At 40.1% G+C, this 22,488-nt stretch overlaps 1 protein-coding gene across 2 annotated transcripts; it reads left to right on the top strand.

Moving 5' to 3' along the window:
* Window positions 1-105: 105 nt before the first annotated feature.
* TYW5 (tRNA-yW synthesizing protein 5) lies at window positions 106-15,683 on the top strand. 2 transcript variants are annotated; one of them, XM_077830431.1, is made up of 8 exons: window positions 106-240; window positions 3,048-3,202; window positions 8,611-8,680; window positions 9,667-9,711; window positions 10,501-10,638; window positions 11,717-11,804; window positions 12,391-12,507; window positions 15,043-15,683. In XM_077830431.1, exons 1-8 carry the CDS (start codon window positions 163-165, stop codon window positions 15,297-15,299), a joined length of 948 nt encoding a protein of 315 aa, XP_077686557.1. In that variant the 5' UTR covers window positions 106-162; the 3' UTR covers window positions 15,300-15,683. The 2 variants fall into 2 exon arrangements, with proteins under 2 accessions (XP_077686557.1, XP_077686556.1); XM_077830430.1 differs by having other exon boundaries at window positions 116-471.
* Window positions 15,684-22,488: the final 6,805 nt, after the last annotated feature.

Below are 22,488 nucleotides of genomic sequence, written 5' to 3'. Positions count from 1 at the left end.
CCCTTGCTGGCGAGACCCCTCGGAGGATCGGGTCCCAGCCCGGGGGCAAACGGAGCTTCCCTCCCCCTGGAGACTTGGCGGCCGGAGCAGCGGGGCGGGCGAGCCCTTGTTTCCCGGGGGAGCGTGTGACTGAGGCGCAGCCGGCCGGGGTGGGCAGCCGCCATGGCGCAGCCGACGGGCCCCGTGGCCCGGCTCAGCGGGATCAGCAGGGAGCGCTTTCGGCAGGACATTTACCCGCTGGTGAGGCCCGGGGTATGCTCGGGGCGGGACCCTGCCTGGCCCGCGCCCTTGGGTGCCGGAGGCCCCCTACTCGGGGCGGGCGCTGCACCCGGCCTGCGGCAGCTCCCTCGCAGCGGCCTGACTTCCTGCTCCGCGCTGGAGATTGCGGGCTGCCCAGGTGCTGGGGTCCCCTCAGATCCGGGGGCGGGGGCTGCACCTCCTCCCTCCCGGCAGCTCGCCTCTCCTGTCCCGGTATGTCACACTGTTCAGTGCCCTGCGTCTCCCCTCAGACCCTGGCCGCTGCCGGCCCTTCGCAGTCCCCGCTGCTGTTCTCGGCAGCCCCAGCAGTTTATCCACTTGAAACACTCTGTAAAACCGACCCTGTGCTGCCCCCGACACCCTCCCGAGAGCGAGAGAGACCAGAGCAGACCCCCAGTTCTCTTCACTGAGACCAAAATGAGCGTGAGAGATTTAGCTGGTCTGTGGAAATCCAAGGTTGACGTTGGACCCCTTTACCCTTCCTCCTTGACTTTAGAGCCTCTTCCTGTCCCCTTTACAGCAGCTGTCTGTCTCTTTGACAAAATACATAATTTTTTGATCCGAGATTTTTGGAACTTGAAGAATATTGAAGCCCAGCCCTTAACACCTGTTGTTTCTGGGTTTACTGTTTTAACACAGTTGGACCCCAGAGAGAGAAAGAAAATAACAAATAGGACAAAAATCTAAAAATAACAGAAGTTTTAACAACTGAAAGGAAGAGTGTACAAGTTGCCTTTCTAAATGATTCTTTAAAAAGAATGTAAACCAGAATGTCACTTTTATGTAATGCCTATTTTTATAATTAAACAAAATAATGAAGATGCATCAGAGACTGTGAAGTGTGTTACTTGTGTGGTATGTCCGTTTCTAAAAAGGGTTGTGATATTTTACAGATTCACTTACTGAATGGTATCCATTTGACAAAAAAATGGCTTGTATTTCTAAACAGAGATGTTGTGGTGAGAATAGATGGGAAAAGAAGGAGAAGCTGCAGCATAATTAGAAAAAAGGGACATACTAAGTATTTTTGTTGATATTATTTAACAGTGATGTGCCTATTCATATAAAATGTTTTCCTGGTAGTGGGATAAGTGAAAAATACTGGTGAGGGATAGGTCCCATTATATGAAGTTGCTGGCATAGATCTGGAGGAACTGGAACAACAGTCCATCACCTGGCCTGGCACAAGAAGACTGGGGAGTCTCCCTCACTAGGCTAAAGAGGCTAAAGCACTGATCCCACAATGAGCTCCATGCATACAGATTCTGCACAAAGCTCTGTTGTCTTCTTTGGATGCTCAGTGGGGGCACAGGGCTTTGTGCACATAGAGCTCAGTGCAGGATCAGGACCAAGCTGGAGTATGATATGGAGTAATGTCTTCTTTTAACCTATCCTCATAACAATTCCAGTTTGCTTATATAATGGTTGCATGGTTGTCATCCTGAAAGTACACTGCTCACTTTTCTGCCAGCTGGAATGTGATGCAGTGATGAGCTCAGTCCTGGATGCCTATGTGTCAACTCCTACTGACACAAGTGGGATTCTAATTAGTTAAAATTGGGGTATAGTTTGTGTTTGTTTGTTGTTATAGCTACTGATGCAAGCCTGTCTGTTACTCCCTTGGAGTTTGGCTTGAAAATAAAAGGGGATAATTAACCTCATGTGTTCATCCATCAAGCATGTTACATTAAAACCAGAAACTCATGAGGGCCATGAGCCAGCTCCACTCTGCTTGATCTAAAAAGGTATTACAGAACTGAGTTTGTAAAGACTGTATATGTAAACAAACTTCCCCAAACCCACTATTTATAAACAGATTCAGCAAATGAGAGGAAACAGTTTGGGACAATTTGTACTAATCTGGTGGTTTGGTTCCTTAGGACTTTACTGTAACTCCACCGGTCTGGTCTTTTGTGTCTTTGCAGAGAGGCTCAGTGGAGTGAGCATTGGGCTGGGAGCAAGAAATTGCTGCTTTCTAATTTTATTCTGTCCCTGACATACCTCTGTGTCCCAAACCCCTAATCTCTCCCTTGTTCAGTTTCCCTGGCAGTAAAAGGTGATGATGATAACTTTTATCTCATAGGATTAGTTAAAGATTAGTTAAAGTTTGGGCAGTGCTTTGAAAATATACAATGTTGCATGAGTGTGAAGTGTTCTTGTAATTGTCACTGACCCCTTGCTCTGAAAGGTCCTGATCCAAAACCAACTGAAATAAACAAGTCTTTCCATTGTTTTTAATGGACATTAGATCGTTGTTTGTGCTCTGCCAGCATAAAGAGGACTTAGCATGAGTGGAAACATCTCCTTGCATAGAGGGCATCCATGGCCAGTGTTAGAACTGGTGTAATATTGCCCCTTGTCCCAATATCTGGGTCAAGGATGTGGACTGGGGGCATAGCCTAAGTGCACTTCCCTACAGCTGTGCTCTACTAAGCCTTTTGAAGAAGAGCTGAAGTTATATCAGGGCCTTGCCAAATCCTTCCATGGCTCCAGAATATGGTGAATGCCAATGTTGGTTAAAGAACCTTTTCTCACACTCCATTCCTGCCACAAGTAAAGGAGTATAATAACTGAGAATAAGGCCCATGATTTCCTGGATTTTGTTTTCACACTCAGTGCACAAACTCATGGAGCCTTCTGGCTAATGTGCAACAGGTGTACCTATTCGATTGATTTGTTCTTATACTGTACTTGACAAATTAGTCCTGAATTTTTTTGTTGGATTCTATTACCAATTCAGTGACAACATTCCATGCCATGCCATAAACCTGCTTTTGTTTACTTCTCAGAGAAAGCCAGCAGTGCTGAAAGGAATAGACTTGGGCACTTGCACAACCAAATGGACAGTGGATTACCTCAGCCAAACAGCAGGATCTAAAGAAGTAAAGATTCATGTTTCCACAGTGCCACAGATGGACTTCCTCAGTAAGAACTTTGTATATAGGTACTTTATTCCAAGGCTTCCTCTATTTTAAAGGGACATATTGGTAACTTTTAGAAACATTCTACATTGCTTTGAAGTATACAAAGTATACTCTTCTATGTTGCCTGGCTCTGTTGGTGTTACCGTTCAGCAAGTTAGTGCTCTCTTGCTTTTTATAAACTTATTAATGGTAATTACTGTGTATATTGCTATTTACTGTATTAACTAGATATGTTATAGAGCTTCTCTTTCTAGAGAGATGCTTTTGAATTCAGGTGCCATTGTCTGAAAGGTATTTTTTTTAAATTTAAAAAGGTAAAGATATTTCAGTACTAGAAGAAATATTTCATCACAGTTTTGTCCTACAGCTATGGCTTTGGCATTCATGGGTGTGTCATTATTCTCTTTCTTTTCTTTTTCTTTTTCTTTTTTTGGCCCAGTCCCAGATAGCAATTTTTTAACATGCCTTTACTGTTCATGAAGGATGTTAGAATGACCAAGCTTTGAAAACTTGAGCTTGAATTCACGGGTGAGGTACAGTATAGGCTGTGGAAAATCAGATTTTCCCACATACTCCTGTCAGTACACCCCACTCCTAACAGCAGAGAGGAGTTTTAAGAGTATTTGGGCGAAGACAATGAGGTGGTTCTGCAGATACTTGTAGGGAGCGCCTCCCATGCATAAGGGGCAGCATGGGAAGAACTTCAAAGATGTTTGTTTGGAAAAATTTTAAAATGGGCGATGAAGACTGGTCATTTGCAGAATGAATGTAGGAGTCAATGTCACGATACTGTATAAGAGTTGATAAGTAGCACATGGATAGACTGTGAAGGGCATAAAAGTGAAGATAAGTGGTCTGTTTTTGAAGTAGTGAAGATGAAGAAGTTAGTGGGGGAATCCAAAGAGGGGAGTTTGAGAGAAACTCTCAGTTTGTGACTTGCAGTCTGCTGCAACAAGAACTTTGAAACTAGGCATGTCATTCTGATTCTCTGATACTTTATGATTATATTGTTTGAAGCTAGTGCTGCTCAGTACCTGAAATGCTTTGAATGCTGGTATGTTACAGATGTGCTAGTTCAGTGGTTCTGAAACTTTTGTACTGGTGACTCCTTTCACATAGCAAGCCTTTGAGTGAGACCTCCCCTTTATTAATTAAAAACACTTTTTTTTATATTTAACACCATTATAAATGCTGGAGTCAAAGCGGGGTTTGGGGTGGACTCTGACAGCTCGCAACCCCCCCCATGTAATAACCTCGTGACCCCTTTATGATTTCCGACCCCCAGTTTGAGAACCCCTGTGCTAGTTCAATGCTAGTTGGTTTAGTTGGTGTTAGTCCTGCTTTGAGCAGGGGATTGGACTAGATGACCTCCTGAGGTCTCTTCTAACCCTAATATTCTATGAATCAACAGAATTACGCTGGAGGGATGTCAGCAATTAAAAAACAATCAACTTCAAAGTTTAGGGCATGTGCAGTTTCTAGTGTCCTCAAAATACAGACTATCACACATTTCACTAGCCCTTCAGTCTGGAGACAAGTCACGCAGAATGTCTAATGTCCTAAGAAGTTCCTCATTAGATTTGTCCATGTCCTGTAGTTTGCCAAAACATTCTTCAGAGTCTAATGCATCTTAGCCATTTTGTTGTTGTTCTGCAATGGTAAAGTCTTCATTTCAACTGTCGTTTGCTTTCCCCAAGTGTGAACAAGATGTGTTCAATCATTTATTATTTTAATAAAGTTTAAGAAAACAGACATACGTGCTGGAATCAAATGTTCTACAGTCTATAATGAGTGAACCCTGGTGTCACAGTCAGTACACTCTTTATTCACAGCTGGTTGAACCATTGAACATTTTGAAACTATTTTTTGGACTGCAAATAAAATTCTGTCATACATCTTTGCCTCATATATATTGTTTAGTGTTTATCTCACTGTCTGGGGAAAAAATGAAACACAAAAAGGCATATAAAAGGGATATGCAATTATGTATCCTTGCATTTTCCTTCTAAGGGTCTGATTCTGCAGGCCCTAATGCACTTTACTAATGTTATGTGTGTAAGTAGTTTTATTTAATTCAGTGGTGATATTTCACATGCATAAATGTGCTCAGGTGTGTTAGGATTTGCAGATTAGGGGCTAAATTTGCATTTTTGTATATGGCAGTATGGTGATGCTCTCTAAATACCTGGTCTTGAGAGTTGCTAAGTATTTGTGACTTTCACCACTTCTAGAGGACTTGGGGAACTCAGAACCTCTCTGAATCAGGCTATGTATTTATATCTGTGGGGAAAATAAATAAAATTACTACAAGAATAAAAACTCTCTAGTACAAAGACTTAGACATCATTATGGCCAGCTAAGGACCTGATCCAGACGTACGCTGAGCACAAGCAACTCATATTGCTTTCAGTGGGAGATGTAGTTGTTCAGGCTCTGGGGTCTGATCCACTTCCATTAGTGTCCATAGGATTCTCTCCATTGACTCCAGAAGCTGCTGGATCAAGCTTATAAAAACGTCTTCTGTATTTTCCACAGTATGCATCCAATGAAGTGAGCTGTAGCTCACGAAAGCTTATGTTCAAATAAATTGGTTAGTCTCTAAGGTGCCACAAGTACTCCTTTTCTTTTTGCAAATACAGACTAACACAGCTGTTACTCTGAAACCTAACATAGAAATTGTGTATTGTCAGGGAAATGGTCCATGTAGTCCTATATTTGACAATGACTACTTCCAGAAATTTCAGAGGAAGATGTAAACCCCCTGTAATGGATAACTTTGCCTATGGGGAAACTTTCTTCCTAACATTGGGCATTTAATTGTTGTTATGTTCTGTGAAGCATGAAATAAATTGCTATATGCAGCATGGATATTAGCCAGTACCAGCTAGGTGATTTGAGTGATCTTCACAGCTTGGGAAAAAAAAATCTTTCCTGATGAATGAGAAATTCAGGATATTTAACAATAGTTAGACTGACTCCTGAAAAGTGTGCATCATATTTTTCATTGTCTAATTTGAATCTTATGGTAAATAATATGTTTGTATTAGGTTCTAGTTACTATTTTTGTATGTACGTTTATTTGTTTGGTTTTTTTTTACCCCTACCCTCTTGCTGTTTAAAAAAATCAAAAATTAAATTGTGCTGGGGTGGAAATCAAACTAGCTGGTGCTGATAGATGCTATAAGCATTAGTAACCACCATAAAATAATCCATTTGGTACTTGTGATGTTGCACTCCATAGGCTTTATGCAAATATGCTTATGATATAACTGGAATATGCTTTACTCTAAATACCCCATGTATAGTGTCATTAGAAAGTTAGTAATCTACTAACTGTTTTCATCGTATTTGTTGTCATATATTATTTCTACATCTGGAGTTAGGAGAATAAGATATAAACTTGTATCACTGATGTAAACATATTAAGTAGAGACCATTAAGGGTGCTCCAGAAACAATTAGTTGTAAATGGCCTTAGTTACTTGAAAGCCTTCCTGTGTATGTGTGGGCCAGCCCATGGGGAATGGAGACTAGGGGTCTTACAGTGACATGTGACCATGTCACCTGATAATGAAATCCATCTTAAATCTGGTACTTTTCCATTTAGAAGGAGGGGTGGGGACCCAGAGAGACAAAAGATTCCCGCCTTGTGCCAAAGCTATAAAAGGGGATGGAGCAGGACAAAAGGGGCTTCCAGTCATGAGAGAGCCTCTGCTTACCACCTGAGATGTTGGCTGGAACTAACAAGGACTGTACCAGGGGAAAGGATTGGGCCCAGACTAGGAAGGAGTATAGTCTGTGAAAGAAGCTTATTGGAACATCTCTGAGGGTGAGATATTACCTGTAATCAGTTTCTTAATGTATTAGACTTAGACTTGCGTGGTTTTGCTTTATTTTGCTTGGTGACTTACTTTGTACTGTCTGTTATTACTTGAAACCACTTAAACCCTACTTTTTATACTTAATAAAATCACTTTTGTTTATTAATGAACCTAGAGTAAGTTATAAATACCTTGGGGAGCAAACAGCTGTGCATATCTCTCTATCAGTGTTATAGAGGGTGGACAATTTATGAGTTTACCCTGTATAAGCTTTGTACAGAGTAAAATGGATTTATTTGGGGTTTGGATCCCATTGGGAACTGGGTCTGGGTGCTGAAGAGGTAACCTGCTGAGCTGTTTTTAGTTAAAGTCTTCAGCTTTTGTGGCGTGGCCCAGACCCTGAGTCTGTGTTGCAGCAGGCTAGTGTGTCTGGCTCAATGAGGCAGGGTTCTGGAGTCCCAAGCTGGCAGGGAAAATGGGCTCAGAGGTAATTTCAGCACATCAGGTGACCGAACCTGTCACATTACTACATGCAATTGTTTTGCTCCAGTATCAAGCAGGCCAAATGCTACAATATCTGTTCAGGCAAAGGTCTACTGAAGACCAGATCTAAGAGACCTTTACTGTTTTATGCTCGTATTGACTCTGTACCAGGAGCAAACTTACCAAATATGTGTCTGTAGAAAGCATAATTTATTGCAGTATCTGCTAAAGTTGTTAAAGAATTTTAGGAGGATCTCCTCACCCTGTGAAATTGACAGTCATCTAGGGCTTGATTCTGCTCCCACTGACTTCAGTGGGTCTGGGCTTGGCATGTAGGCCCAGACCTTCAAAGGTACTTAAGCATCTAACTCCTGTTATTTCAGTGGAAGTTAGGCTTTTAAATGCCTTTGAGGATTTGGGCCCTAATGATTTCTTTTTAATAGCAACTAATCTGAAGCTGTCCTCTCAGATGAAAAGCTAAAGTTCTTTCTTTTCCCCATAGAATCACTGAATGAATCAACTTTAGGAGAATTAATTTAAAATACAGGAAGGTTGGGACAATCGTAAACATAGGTTTCACCTGAGGCAGCATATATAAAACACAGACCCATTTATTCAAAAAAATCAGCACAAACTATGACCCAGATTTTCAAAAATGCTCATCACCTATAACTGGGATAATATTTGCAACGGAGCTTAGTTTAGACATTTATATTAAATGCCATATTTTCTAAAGAGCTTGGCACCCAGCTGCTCCCATTGAGCACAAGAGTTTGAGCACAACATTTTTGGATAGTGAACACTCTTAAAAATCTGATCCCAAATAATTATCTTTTTACAAGCTGACTTACAGCCAAAAATATTTGGATCTAGTGTAGGAACAATCTGGATAATAATGAAAGATTTTTACATATGATTTTTATCTTGGCAGTTATTTGACATCCTGTTGCAAACAATTGTTAGTCTGTATGATGATTTTTTAAAACAAATTAAATCATCTGTCCTGCTACATTGTTATAGGCCAGAGACCTGAATTTGATCTGGTACTAAGTATTGTGTGTCCAGTAGTTAAATAATTCATTGTTACATTGATTAGCATTATGAATTTTTATATTTATATTTCAGAACATTGCCTTTTGATGTGTTTGTACGGAGAGCAGCTGAAGTCAAACATAACGAGTACTTTATATCTGAGGTAATTTCCTTAAAGTGTCACATCTTCTTTCATAAGTTATTTGGTCAATATATTGAGATTTGGTTTTAAAAAAAAATTATTATTATTTTTTTTTAGCATAGCACTTAACCTTAGAGTTAAGCATGGTTTGCTGGCTTGGAGCTCAAGAGTTAATCATTCCTCATGTCTACTGTATAACTGACTACAGTAGGCTTGCTTGTGTGGCCAAAGACTACTTTATATGAGTAAAGGTTTCAAGATAAGGGACTAAGAAAACACATTATGTTTAAAATAGCAACTATATATGTGAGATATTTTAAAAGAAGTAAATACTCAAGTGTTTAGGTAAGCTATAGCAACTATCAGAGGCACAAATATAAAATACAGAAATGTTACAACATACTCATTGATTAAGTAATTAATAAGTAGATACCTTAACATAATTATGTCCAAAAATTGTTTGTGTGTTAATAGGAATTCACCCTCCCCCAAATAAATCTAGTTATAGAATGTTTACATGGGAATAGGAGCTGGGCTGCTCCAAATGATTTTTCAAATATTCCTTCCATCATTTATTTGTAACATGCAGTATGTTCTGAAATACATTGTTGTGATTTCCTGTGTCAGTGTTCTGAAGGGTTTAATTTCTACATATGCTCTATTACTGGATAGACTCAAAGCACTGTTGAAGTGGCTGACAGTTTGTGATCTAAGTCTCCATATGGAGCAACATGTGTTTTATACCCTTAGATCTTTCCCTGCCCCCTTGAATATGCCTGTTTCATTTAATTAGCATATTTTCACTTTCTTCCATTTCTTCAGGTAGCCAGCAGGGAGCAATAGAAGAAAGGGCAGGAGAGCAGAATAGCTGAATTTGTAAATAGAATTTAGTTGTACCAAATTTTAATGAGGCTCTTCATTAATCTAATGAGATGGTTAAAGCTCTATATGTTCTAATTCTTTGTTCTTGCTTTCTAATGATCAGTCTCGTTTGTGTTTGTGTTAAGGATGAGAAATACTACTTGCGATCACTGGGTGAAGACCCACGAAAGGTGAGTAACTTTGGACTGCGGGGCATGTGTTTCAGAGCAGCAGTTTAAAATCTTTAAGGGCCGTATTTCCTTTACACAAACAACCTATTTGTCTTGTAAATTAATTTAGGCCAGAAATTTTAAACATGAGTGCTTAAAGTTAGGCACTTAAATCCAAGCTTAGCTGGTCACCGAAGGACCAAGCCTCCATAAGAAGCTTTCTGGATGCCATACAACTGCCATTATGATTCCTATGCCTCACCTCCCATCCCTCAGCCATTGGTATAAAGAGATTGATCAGGAGAACGGTAGTGTAACTGGGGTGTCCTGATGATCCCTGGCTGAAGTAGCATCCCCTCAGGCTGTCCTAACTTATACTGGAGACAGGACCAGCACCCAGATGGCTGAAGATTCTGTGCAAAAGGCTCCCTTGTGTCCAAACCCCAGCAGTGCCAAGTGCTCCTTGGCTACAACTGAGGATCTAGCCCAGGGGTTCTCAAACTAGGGGTTGGGACCCCTCAGGGGGTCGCAAGGTTATTACATGGGGGGTCACGAGCTGTCAGCCTCTACCCCAAACCCCGCTTTGCCTCCAGCATTTATAATGGTGTCAAATATATAATAAAGTGTTTTTAATTTATAAGGGAGGGGTCGCACTCAGAGGCTAGCTATGTGAAAGGGGTCACCAGTACAAATGTTTGAGAACCACTGATCTAGCCTGTATGATTTAACACAGTGGTGAGCTAATCACCTGCTTTCACTTCAAATATATGATTTTATCGGGAACGTTGAACTATATCCCTTTTGATTCAGGATATTGCAGATATCAGAAAGCAGTTTCCTTCATTAGCAGAAGATATTCAGATCCCAGAATATTTTGAAAAGGAACAGTTCTTCTCCAGTGTCTTCCGCATCAGCTCAGCAGGACTGCAACTCTGGACACACTATGATGTAGGCAAACAATCTTTTTGCCTTTGTTGACGAAATGTGGTGTGGCTCTCATTACAGGATTGGGGCACTAGGTTACAAGTCTTATAGGGGGTAGGGACCTGCTAGTGGGTAGAGAGGTGCCTTGCATACTTTTGGGTACTAGGTAAATAATAACTGACTTTAGGTATTGTATATTTTAAATATAGCTGCTATTCTAAGCACATTTTGGTTCTCAGTTTATTTCCCAGTCCTGAAACCCTTGCCTCATATGAGTAAAAATCTCAAGACTGGGTTTTTGGGTTTTTACTCATTGTTTTAAATAGCAGCCAAGAATTAAAAAACAAGCAAAAAACCACCTCTCAACATTGCTGGCTTCAGTGGAGGGTGAAGCTATGCAGTGCCTTGCAGAATTAGCTTATTTTGCTACTCTGCAAGACCCTTTCCTTGCTAATCTATGTGATGGGTTTTCATGCTCTTCTGCTGTAGTTGATACCACATATATTTGTCTAGTAAGTACCACAATGTGATACCAGACAGGTTTAGATACAGGAATATTATGTTGTGTGGTTGAGCTAGTGCAAAACCCGTTGCTGTTCATTAGTGTCAGGTCAACAAAATGAAGTAAGAAGGCTGTTTGAAAGATGGTGAAAGCAGTTCTAAATATATTCTGCCTTATGTTTTGCTTTGCTAGATAGTCAAGGCAGATAATTGCTTTGAATTTTTAACAATAAATCTTGTAAGTCCTAGTTTAAAGAAAGGAGAAAAAAAAAAGACAAGTAAAGGAGTTATTAAAAAGAAACATGGAGAGGCATTTTTTCCATTTATAATTAAGAAGTGCCAAAAATGTAAGATTAAGAGTGAAAATATATGTCATATGATTCAGATTTTCAGGGTAATTTGATATGGAGTAGCAATTTCTTTCTTTCTTTTTTAAACACACACACACACACACACACACACACACAGAGCTTTTAATATTGTCTTTGTTTTCAGACATATTTTAAATAACAGAATGATTATATGGAATATATATTTGCCCATTCTTCTTGTATAACATCTGTCTGCTATTTATGTTTGTAGCATACTCTTATATTTTCAGATAATGGATAACTTCTTAATCCAGATAACAGGAAAAAAAAGAGTTATACTGTACAATCCTCGAGACGCACCATATTTGTATTTAGCAGGTATGTTCTTGTCATACACATTTAATTGAATTTGGTGTTCTCAGTTCAGTTTCCAGTAGGCAAGTGTCCCATTATGTATAAAAACCTCTGCCGTAATTGGCAACTCTGTTAGAAATCTCAGCAGAGAGGTGACATTGACTAACCTAATATCTCATTTCTAACAGTAATCACTCCAAGTTAGTGTTGAGGAACATTGCTGGGGTAATGCAGGGGAACTTGCAATCCTGGTGCCCATGCTCTAATTGTTCTGTGGATTAATAAAGCATTCTGGTTCTTAACTGCATAGGAATAGAGGGCTGTAACTAGGTTCTAATAGAGTTCTTCTACTGTTTCAGTGAAACTTAGCTTCGGTGGCTATTATGGTCAGTGAAAATTCTCTCTGGTATCAGTAGTATTGTAGTTATACTTGAAATGTGGCTACAGAATGCCACATTCAACCCTGGTGGAACTCAGTTGAAGTCAATGAAGTTCCACCAGGATTGAATTTGGCCCAATAATTGTTATACCCTAGAGTGTTGTGTTAACTTACATTGGCCAGTGTTAAAAGAATTTGTGAATGTTCATTATTTTGTTGAAACTTCTTTAGGCACTAAATCAGAGGTCTTAAATGTGGATAACCCAGACCTGGAGAAATATCCCCTTTTTATGAAAGCCAGGCGCTATGAATGTTCTCTTGAAGCAGGCGATGTGTTGTTCATTCCAGGTAAGTGACAAATCGCTCTGGCCCAGGTTATTTTTAATAGTTTTATTTTGTGAATCTTCATTTCCATGTGTGAATTATATATTTATAACTCTCCATGCAATTCTAATGTGTGACACTTTGCATATGACCAAAATTATACTCTTTTTTGACTTAATATGCATATATTTTAATAGCCTTATTCTATTAAAATCAATTTGTCCCTTCCCTGACCTGGCTTCTTTAGATTCAGAAGTGATGACAGAATTAGGACAGGGAATGGGCACTTTCTTCTTCTGTAGCTCTAATGTTTTCTCCCTGCAGAAGTAAGAGGCAAATGACATAATGTGCATTAGAGATGGAACTGTTAAGTCCTTACATTTTTTTTATTACAAATTGTCAGTTTTGAAAATAAGGTCAGAATATTTTCTGTTCTAAGATGCTTCTAACTTTCTGCAACAGTAGCAAATATAAAACTGCTTGCTGTGCAAGGTGAGACAGCACCAGAGATCAGGAGCAGGCAGCTGAATTATTTCTGCTGGCCTACGCATCTTCTAACCGACCTCATCAGCAATTTGCAGGAGCAGAGCCTGACACTTGCTGAAGTATTTAAGCGGGAAGCAATGTAAAGGGCAATTCAAGTCTCTAGGCAATGAACAAAGAGTAATCTGTTAATTACAAGTGATCATTTTAAACCCTAATCCTGGAAACATTGATGCACATGCTTACCTTTGCTCACCTAAGTAGTCCTATTGAAGTTACTGGAACTCCTCACCTGCTTAAAGTTAAGCATATGTGTAAGTGTCTACAGGGTTGGGGCTTGGGCCTACAATCTGTGTGTGTTTGTGTGTTTTAATTGTAATTGTTGTGCAGTCCTAAGCAGTACCTAGGTCAGGGATATGGGGACAGGGGAGAATTAATATTATTTGTGGAACCATGAATTTTAACCACTTTATGAAAAAAGTGAATCTTATTTTATAATTCCCTGGCTTTCAGATGTGTTTCTAGAAAGACATAATTGAAACAGTTGCAAAGGCTTATCTGAACAAAAGTTTTGACTGCTAATAATCTTCAAGTGGAGGGTAGGAGAAGAATTCTCCATGAATAGAATTTAAAGTGATCTTATCCATATAATTTTGTGGGGTAGGGTTTAAGAGTTTATTTTGAGTTTTCAAGTCAGCTTTCTCAATTCTAATCTACAGACGTTAAGTCATACTTCTGGTATCAAATATTAGTTGAAGCAGCCGTGAGATAACTAACAAAAATTCACAGTGTAAGGGGAGCTATCTTTTATGATCTTTTAAACACTGTAGGAACCTTTGTGTTCTATCAGAATCTTCAGGATGATTATCAAACCGTGATAAAATTTGCTGTAAAATATTTTAAATTTGTCTTTTACATCTTCCTATTCAGAATAAGCAGGCTAATAGTAACAGTGTTTGTGACTAATCCTGGAATATTAAATTGGACAGGATAACATCATAATGAAGACAAAAACGACTTATTACCTTGGTATTAATTTTTTTATTATTAGCTATGATTCTGAGCACACATAAATATCTAGATCCTTTTCACTGATTCACATTCTTGGTGGGAAAACTGAGTATCACAATATAATTGTGGTTAGGGGACGAAGGGGGATATGATAGTGGTCTATAAAATCATAAGTGTTATTTACCACTTCAATAATACAAGAACCAAAAGTCACTCGATGAAAGTAATAAGCAACACGTTTAAAACGAAAAAGGAAGTACTTTTCCCCACGACACTTGGAACTTGTTTCCACGGGATGTTGTAAAGGCCAAACTTTACAACTGGGTTCACAAAAGAATTAGATAAATTCATGTGGGAGAAGTCCATCAGTGGCTATTAGCCAAGATGGCCAGGAACACAATCCCATACAGTACTGTGGATGTTCCTAAATCTCCGACTGCCAGAAACTGGGAGTGGATGGTGGGGATGGATCACTTGATAATTGCCCTGTTCTGTTCATTCCCTCTGAAGCACTGGGCATTGGCTGGTGTTGGAAGACAGAAGGACCATTGATCTGACCCAGTACGGCCATTGTTAGTCTCTAAGGTGCCACAAGTACTCCTTTTCTTTTTGTGGATACAGACTAACACGGCTGCTGCAATGAGTGAAGTTACTCATGTACATAAGTGTTTGCAGGAATGGGGCCCTTAAAGATTTAGGGCTTAATCCTGCACTCTTTACTCATGCAAGTATTCCCATTCAAGGTAATGGGATAAATGACATGAATCAGGGACAAAGAATTAAGTCGGTTGACCCTGATCCAGCAAACACTTACCCACTTGCTTACCTTTTCAGTGGGAATACTCATGCATAAAGTTAAGCATGCTTATAAATATCTTCAGGATCAGGAACTCACTGTTTGATATGCTGTAGCATATGATGTAGTGAGTCAGAAGTACCTATAAACCAATGTTTATTTCTTATGCCAGTTACATTCAGTTTGAGATGGTTCAAACATCTTTGTTGTAAATGAAATCAAGTTTTAAATGGCAGTTTATCTTTTTAGACTTTTTTTTCTTCCTACAGCTTTATGGTTCCATAATGTAATTTCTGAAGAATTTGGAGTGGGAGTGAATGTCTTTTGGAAGCATCTTCCTTCTGAGTGCTATGATAAGACAGACACCTATGGAAACAAAGATCCTACAGCAGCTTCCAGAGCTGTACAGGTTTTGGACAGGGCTTTGAAAACACTGGAGGAACTGCCTGAGGAATATAGGGATTTTTATGCCCGAAGAATGGTTTTACGCATTCAGGAAAAAGCCTATAGCACTAACTATGAATAAACAGTCAACAAGTCAACCAAGCTCCTCTGAAAGTAGAGAGCAGTACAGATATGGATACTGTACCTGAAGATGCTTTGAGAAGATCAATAAAAACATTGTTTGTGGATGAATACTTATTTCATAGTCCAAAGATGATGATGTTTTAATAGATCCCATTTCTACTAATCCATATGAAGTATAGTCTGTTTGATTCAGCTGTACAACAATAAGGGGTCAATTTAAAATTAATTATATATATATAAAATTAATTTTAAATTGACCCCTATATATATATATTCATATGCGCCCAAGTTTGTGTTATTTAGAACAATCATCTTGTTTCCTGGGGGTAGTTTACTTTCAAATAACTATTTCAGAAAATAAATATTCCTGAATAAGACCTAGGGCATTGGCAATTTAAATTCTGTTTTAGATCCTGGTATCTTCTTCAGGGTGCTATTGAAAAGAAAGTTCCAGCCCAAATGGGTTATTCTCTAGAGTGGTGGAGACTGCTGATCTGTGGGACTCGCACAGCTTTAGGAAAAGGCAAGCAACCAGCCAGGGTTAACTTGACTAGCTATCTCCCTTTCGTCTAATTATGGGGTGATGAGAAGCAGCTGTGCTCTTAGCAGGACCCAGTCAGGGACAGCAGGTGTGTTCCTGTTGTTCTCCTCAGCAGAGAAAAGAATGGAAAGGAGAGAGAATGCCCTGGCTGGCTTATCTGGGCTGTGTGAGTATGTATTTTACGTACATTCATTTGTTTTTAGTTTGAGTAGGGTATAAGCTAAAGTGGCACCTGTCAATTTTTTTTCTTTTAATTTCCCTGATCTGGAATTATTTGCAGACAGATTGAATCAACACAAGACCAAGAAGTGGGATTTGTTAGAACCTAAAATGGATGTGAAATCTGAGGCTCCCTGCCATGATGCAGCTCAGCTGAGAGCTGTATTAGACCTGAGTATTGAATGTTCACAAGTGCTGTCTCTCTCAAACCTATACAATTCAGGTCCCCTAAAAAGTCAGGGTGGAGGTTAAGTTCAATTTCCTTTATGTGGGGTGTGGAGTGAGAGAAAGAAGGAAGTGATCAGATGCCTATAATCAGCAATTCCTTTTGCATGTTGAGGAACCACTGGTCTCGTAATCAATGTATAAAATACTTGCGGACTGGAGCCTCATGATTTCAGGATACTTCAAGAGGAGCACTGTTTCCTACACCAACACTCTGTAAACAGAAGGCAGAAATAATGGCCGGAGAAACTCATGCAGATATTCTGATGCTTGAACAGAGTCAAACAAACATCTCTGGTTGTCTTCATTTAAAAATATGCTCTCTCACAAGATAAGGCTTAGAACTTAACCTTGAGTCTTTTACAGTGAAGTATTTCAATATTAGCTCACTTGGATCTTCTGGGCTGGGTTCAGAGGAGGCATACAGGGACTACTAAATGCATCTCCCTTAATCCCAGCTCAGACAGTAAAAGCTCAGTAAAGACACCATCACCCCTGGGAAGGTCCAAGTGAGCTGATTGCTCTTGGCATGGTTACTGCCCTTGTTCTGAAAGATCTTCCTCTTAATGCTTCTGTAACTCCTATGAGCAACAGCATGGGAGCAGACACAGAGTATCCACCCAACTTCCCCAAGACACTACATCACAGACACCCACAGGACAGCAAAAAACTACAGGCAAAGTTTATGCCAGAGTTTTTTAAAGTTTAGATTCATGCTGTAGCTCGAAGAAAAGAACCTGCCAACTTGCATAGTTTTATTATATCAGGAGCCCTATCTCCACAGCTGTGGCTATTGCACCAAACTGCATCACTGCTAACAGCAGCCAGTTGTACAGTACTTGATAAATCAGGGTGAGGTTTTTATTCTACAGCTATGGGATTTGCTGGAAGGAAGGCCCTGGTAATATTGTCATAAATATGGAATCCATTGGGAGCACTTCAAGAACCCTCCAGTAGTTGAGATGTATTGTGTGACTATATGAATAGATTTCAGAGTAACAGCCGTGTTAGTCTGTATTCGCAAAAAGAAATGGAGTACTTGTGGCACCTTAGAGACTAACCAATTTATTTGAGCATGAGCTTTCGTGAGCTACAGCTCACTTCATCAGATGCATACTGTGGAAACTGCAGCAGACTTTATATATACACAGAGAATATGAAACAATACCTCCTCCCACCCCACTGTCCTGCTGGTAATAGCTTATCTAAAGTAATCGTCAGGTTAGGCCATTTCCAGCACAAATCCAGGTTTTCTCACCCTCCACCCCCCCACACAAATTCACTCTCCTGCTGGTGATAGCCCATCCAAAGTGACAACTCTTTACACAATGTGCATGATAATGAAGTTAGGCCATTTCCTGCACAAATCCAGGTTCTCTCACTCCCTCACTCCCCTCCAAAAACCCACCCCCATACACACACACAGACTCACTCTCCTGCTGGTAATAGCTCGTCCAAACTGACCACTCTCCAAGTTTAAATCCAAGTTAAACCAGAACATCTGGGGGGGGAGGGGGTAGGAAAAAACAAGAGGAAATAGGCTACCTTGCATAATGACTTAGCCACTCCCAGTCTCTATTTAAGCCTAAATTAATAGTATCCAATTTGCAAATGAATTCCAATTCAGCAGTTTCTCGCTGGAGTCTGGATTTGAAGTTTTTTTGTTTTAAGATAGCGACCTTCATGTCTGTGATTGCGTGACCAGAGAGATTGAAGTGTTCTCCGACTGGTTTATGAATGTTATAATTCTTGACATCTGATTTGTGTCCATTTATTCTTTTACGTAGAATGAAATAGAAGTAGCCTCTGGCAAGTGGACTCCATTCCTGAGATACAAGCCTGTTGCTTCCAGGTGGATGGAGCTATAATGTTGCTCTTGTTTTGTAAGCTGAATGATAAGGTGACATCTGACAAATGACATGCTGCCATTGTCCATTTAAATATCTCTATTTTACTACTTACAGCGTAAGAGAACTAGCTGAGCTTTTGGCATTTATCTGCCATTTAGATCGGTCCGATGCTTCCAACAGGGGTGAGAATTGTGACTTGTCAAAAGCTGTTAGCAGGACTAAAGAGGGATGTGGCACTAAGGCACAGAACAGGGGCTTCCTGCAGAAGCTGGGCCTTGCAACTCTGCAGATTATTCATCTAAACCCATTTTTGTTGGCAGCTGTAACTTAGAGAAAATAACTTCCCACCATGTGTATGGGCACAATGCCATCCTAATGAATAGGCATGAATGTAACCAGCCGGGCAATCTTGATGTGCATACGTTATGCATACGGAGGGCAGAATTGCAACCTGAGAACACTGAAACACTTGATTCCTCTCAATTTCCACTTCTCTAGTTAAAAGGACTGCACAGATCTGTGTGGGGGTGGGAGGGAGAAATTAAGGTAGGATCTGTGCATCCAGGCACTGGACTGGGAAAGGGCTCAAGGACTCTCGCAGATTGGAGCAAAGAATCCCTGGAAAGGGTGTACAGAGCATCCTTGAGGCCTCTTTGGGACGTGGGGAGAAAGAGAAAGCAGTGTCAGGCTAGGGGCCAAGCTCCACCTGTTTTCTGCCTGATAATTCAGGCTTAACTTGCTCTCAGCCAACCATTAGCAGCTTTCCAGAATGCCAGCCCACAGAGGTGCGGGGGGCTGCACTGTTCCTTCTTCCTCCCTGCCCAGCTCAGTAGGTCATTCTGACTTCTGCTGGCCAGCTATACCTGAGGAGGAAGATCGAACTTGACATAGTGATTAGTGTTGTCCTTCAGTCACCTGAGCTGGAAAGCCATGGCTGAGGCCTCTAGGTGCTGCAGTAATGCAAATAGTAATTCATAAGGAAGGAAGTAGTGGTCAACATGTTACTGATCTGTGAGTGTCACAGTTTGTGGGTAGGACAATAGTTTTATGGGGGACAGCCCTTTGGGACTGGGCAATAGAAGAGAAGGAAGGGCCCTGTGGATTTGAAACACCCTTTCTCCTGATGCTGTCCCCGCTGGTGGGGGTGTTAAGGTTTTCTATAGTACTAGTTACTGTAAAGGCACGCAGTAGTGGCTTCTAGGCCACAATTATTCAGGATGCAATTTTGAAATATTTTTCTTTGGTGGCTTTTATTATAAATAAAAATTGTAACCCCCCAAAATTGGGCCAAATTAATTCTATATGTAACTTCATTGCAATCAAGGGCTGAGATGGCCCAGTGCAGTGTTTGAAATAATTCTCTTGTTTAGTATAGCATGAAGTTTGGGTCAGGGCACAGAATATTTTAATATGTGAACTAAAGGCTGTAGTAAATGCAGCTATTTGTCTTACACAAAAGGATTCATTTAAACATGCTGTCCACAAACCTTTCTTAAAGTAGCACCATTACGTTTTTATATTTAAAAATAGAAACTGATGATGTCCCCTTGCTTCTGGCAACACTCCCCCTCCCCTGTTCTGGTGGAGCTCTCTAGGGATGAGTCATTCCCTCTCTATGGGCTCTGTAGTTTACGGCCTCTCTACAGACATTGCCAATGAGGGTACCCACAATTCCAGGCAGGTCAGTGGAAAAGCTTACAGTTTACCACTGCTTGCATGGTCCCATTTTGAATTGGTATCTTAAATCTTCCTTTTTATGAAGCAGTGATCATTCCTTTTCTTAGGCCTAACATCTGAGAGCATTTTTTGTCATCTGTTTTGTTTTGTTTTCTTCTATTTGATGATGACACGACTAGTTGTGAAAATCCTGAAGCTACTATGTAGAAGTAAATTGAGTTTGTTTCATCATCTCATGTTGGTGTAAAACTGGAGTAGTGCAGTGGTGGATTAGGTGCAACATGTTCAAGGAATAACTTCAAGCTAAGATGATTCCTGAATATACATCAACCTAACATCACAGTTACTAAAATAATACGCTGGGAAGTGGACACGTTAGTGTTGTGTGGGATTTTGCCTTTCTGGGACCCAAAGCAAAATGGAATTATGCCACAATAAACCAGAAAGTTCTGTGATTGGGTATTTGCCAACATTTTAATTTTTCTAACATAACTACACAAAGAATACTTCAAATAGCATATAACACAGCCATAAAGATGGATGATACTGTCATAATAGAAGGTGAAGTTGAGATAGTTGAATGTAGGCAACCCCCCAAAACACCAGTCAAAACTTGGCCACCCCCTTATGTTTTGTTACACTCAACAAAGTTGGTGATTGACATTTTAAATGTAACTGATTTGATTGCAAACCAACATCTGGAAAGAATTTAAAACAATATTTACCCTTGATAGGATTACAAAGGGCAACTCTTGATTATAGGTGTTATACATTATATATTTTTCTTAGCACAATTGCCATGGAAAAGAAAAATCAAATGAAAAACATGCATGTCAAAATATAAATGTCAGACTATTAGCATGGGCTATCTAAACTACCCATCATAAAGCATTGAGCTGGCTGATCAATGTGACGCTTTAAAAAATGAAATAAAAACCTCATGTAATGGAATGTCCAACAGACATTTATATATTCATCTCCCCTGCCTATCTTTCTGGTATAAATTGTTTTCAATGGCTGATAGGACTGGAGTTTGACCCTTGGTGTTACCCAAACAAGTCATGAAAACATTTAATATCAGAAGTAGACAAATAGGTGGAGCCCTTCTCAGTGCTCAGCATGAAACTCTTTTTGCTTCACTTATAGAAGCAGTCCTGGTGTGGGGCTACTAGCATAAGTAAGGCAAGCTGGATTTTACCCAGAGTGGCCCTTATGCTAAACTCTGTTAACAGTACCAATGTCCCTTATTTCACCAGTTCAAAAATAATTACTTGGCAGGTTTGTGGTTTACTCTTTGTACACAGACGTCACTTCCCAAATCCCTGAGTGTGAATGTGTTTTTTCCAGTTTAGGTCTCTGGACATCTAGTAAATGCACTGCATAGGCTAAATATGTTACATATGCACAGCACCCAGTGGGAGTGTATTTCCTACAATGTAGCTTGTATACCAGGGCTCAACCCACAGGCCAACATCAATAATAAGTGCAAATTCTGCTAATCAAAATGGGAAGAATAAATGAAATCCTACAATTTCCAAAAATTGTTTGCTGTGCAAATACATGTAAGCTTCATCCAACTTATTTTTGAGACAGATAATGGTGTGGGGGATAGATCCTGGTCTCTGGCTGCAAGGTTTGACACTTGTTACTCCCTCACAGAGAGGGACAGAGCAACAAGGACTGAGAGCAGACTATTTCTTTTTCTGGTGTTTGTGTTGTTAACACATTCCTATTTAACATTTTAGAGCAGGTTGGAAACACTTAAGACAAAAGAACAGCTTGTTCATGCAAAGCACCCTGCCGGTCCATATGGTACTATGCTCAGAGAAAAATTACAGGGTATCACCTGCAATAATGCGTATTTGTATCGTAACTGACAATTTTTGCTGTGAAAGGATTTTTGTGTTTCAGAGGCCAAGCTGAAAGCTTTCATTACAGAAACTCAACATATTTCCAGCAATAATGGCTGGCGAAGGGAAGCTTTGCTGGAATGGACTTAACTTCATGTGGTAGCCTCTCCTTTGAAAATCCCCCCAGAGCAATAGTTTTCGACTTGTGGTCCACAGTCCCCTGGGGGTCTGCAAACTCCGCCTAAGATTTCCAAAGGGTTCTGCACCTGCATTTGAAATTTTTTAGGGCTCTGAAAATGCAAAAAGGTTAAAACCCACTGCCCGACAGGCAAATCAGCAGGGGATTTAAAGGACCCTGATTTGCCTTTCCCCAGTTTTGGGGTGCCTGCTGCATTAGTCCCTAGATCAAATTTTGGTAAACTTTGCAGTAACACTTGCTTTGGTGACAGCAATTTGGAAAAGTCTGGTATTCCAGTGCTAAAAGGAACAAGACAACAGCAAATAGAAGAGCTCCCCTCAAAATCTGTGAGAAGAAAACAAAACCCTTTTTTTAAACTCTGAAGAGAGAAATGTTTGCTTATATTTGAAATGGAGACCTTGAAAGTAGAATATGATATAACTGCATCCACATTAGAGGCTGCAGTTTCTAAATCTATATAGTTAAATCTGTACAAAAACTCTAGACCAGCCCTTTGACAGATCATAAACAAAGGTGCTGACTCATCACATGACTGTTTTCAGACAATTGTGAAGCAGACATGCCAAACCCATGAAAAAAAACACAGAAATTGGGCTTGTTTTTGGCTTGAGTTGCTTGTTGGTTAG

Source organism: Eretmochelys imbricata, chromosome 11, assembly GCF_965152235.1.
Source record: "Eretmochelys imbricata isolate rEreImb1 chromosome 11, rEreImb1.hap1, whole genome shotgun sequence".
NCBI lineage: Eukaryota > Metazoa > Chordata > Testudines > Cheloniidae > Eretmochelys > Eretmochelys imbricata.
Note: the sequence above shows the minus strand (reverse complement) of the source record. Positions and strands in the feature narration are given on the sequence as shown.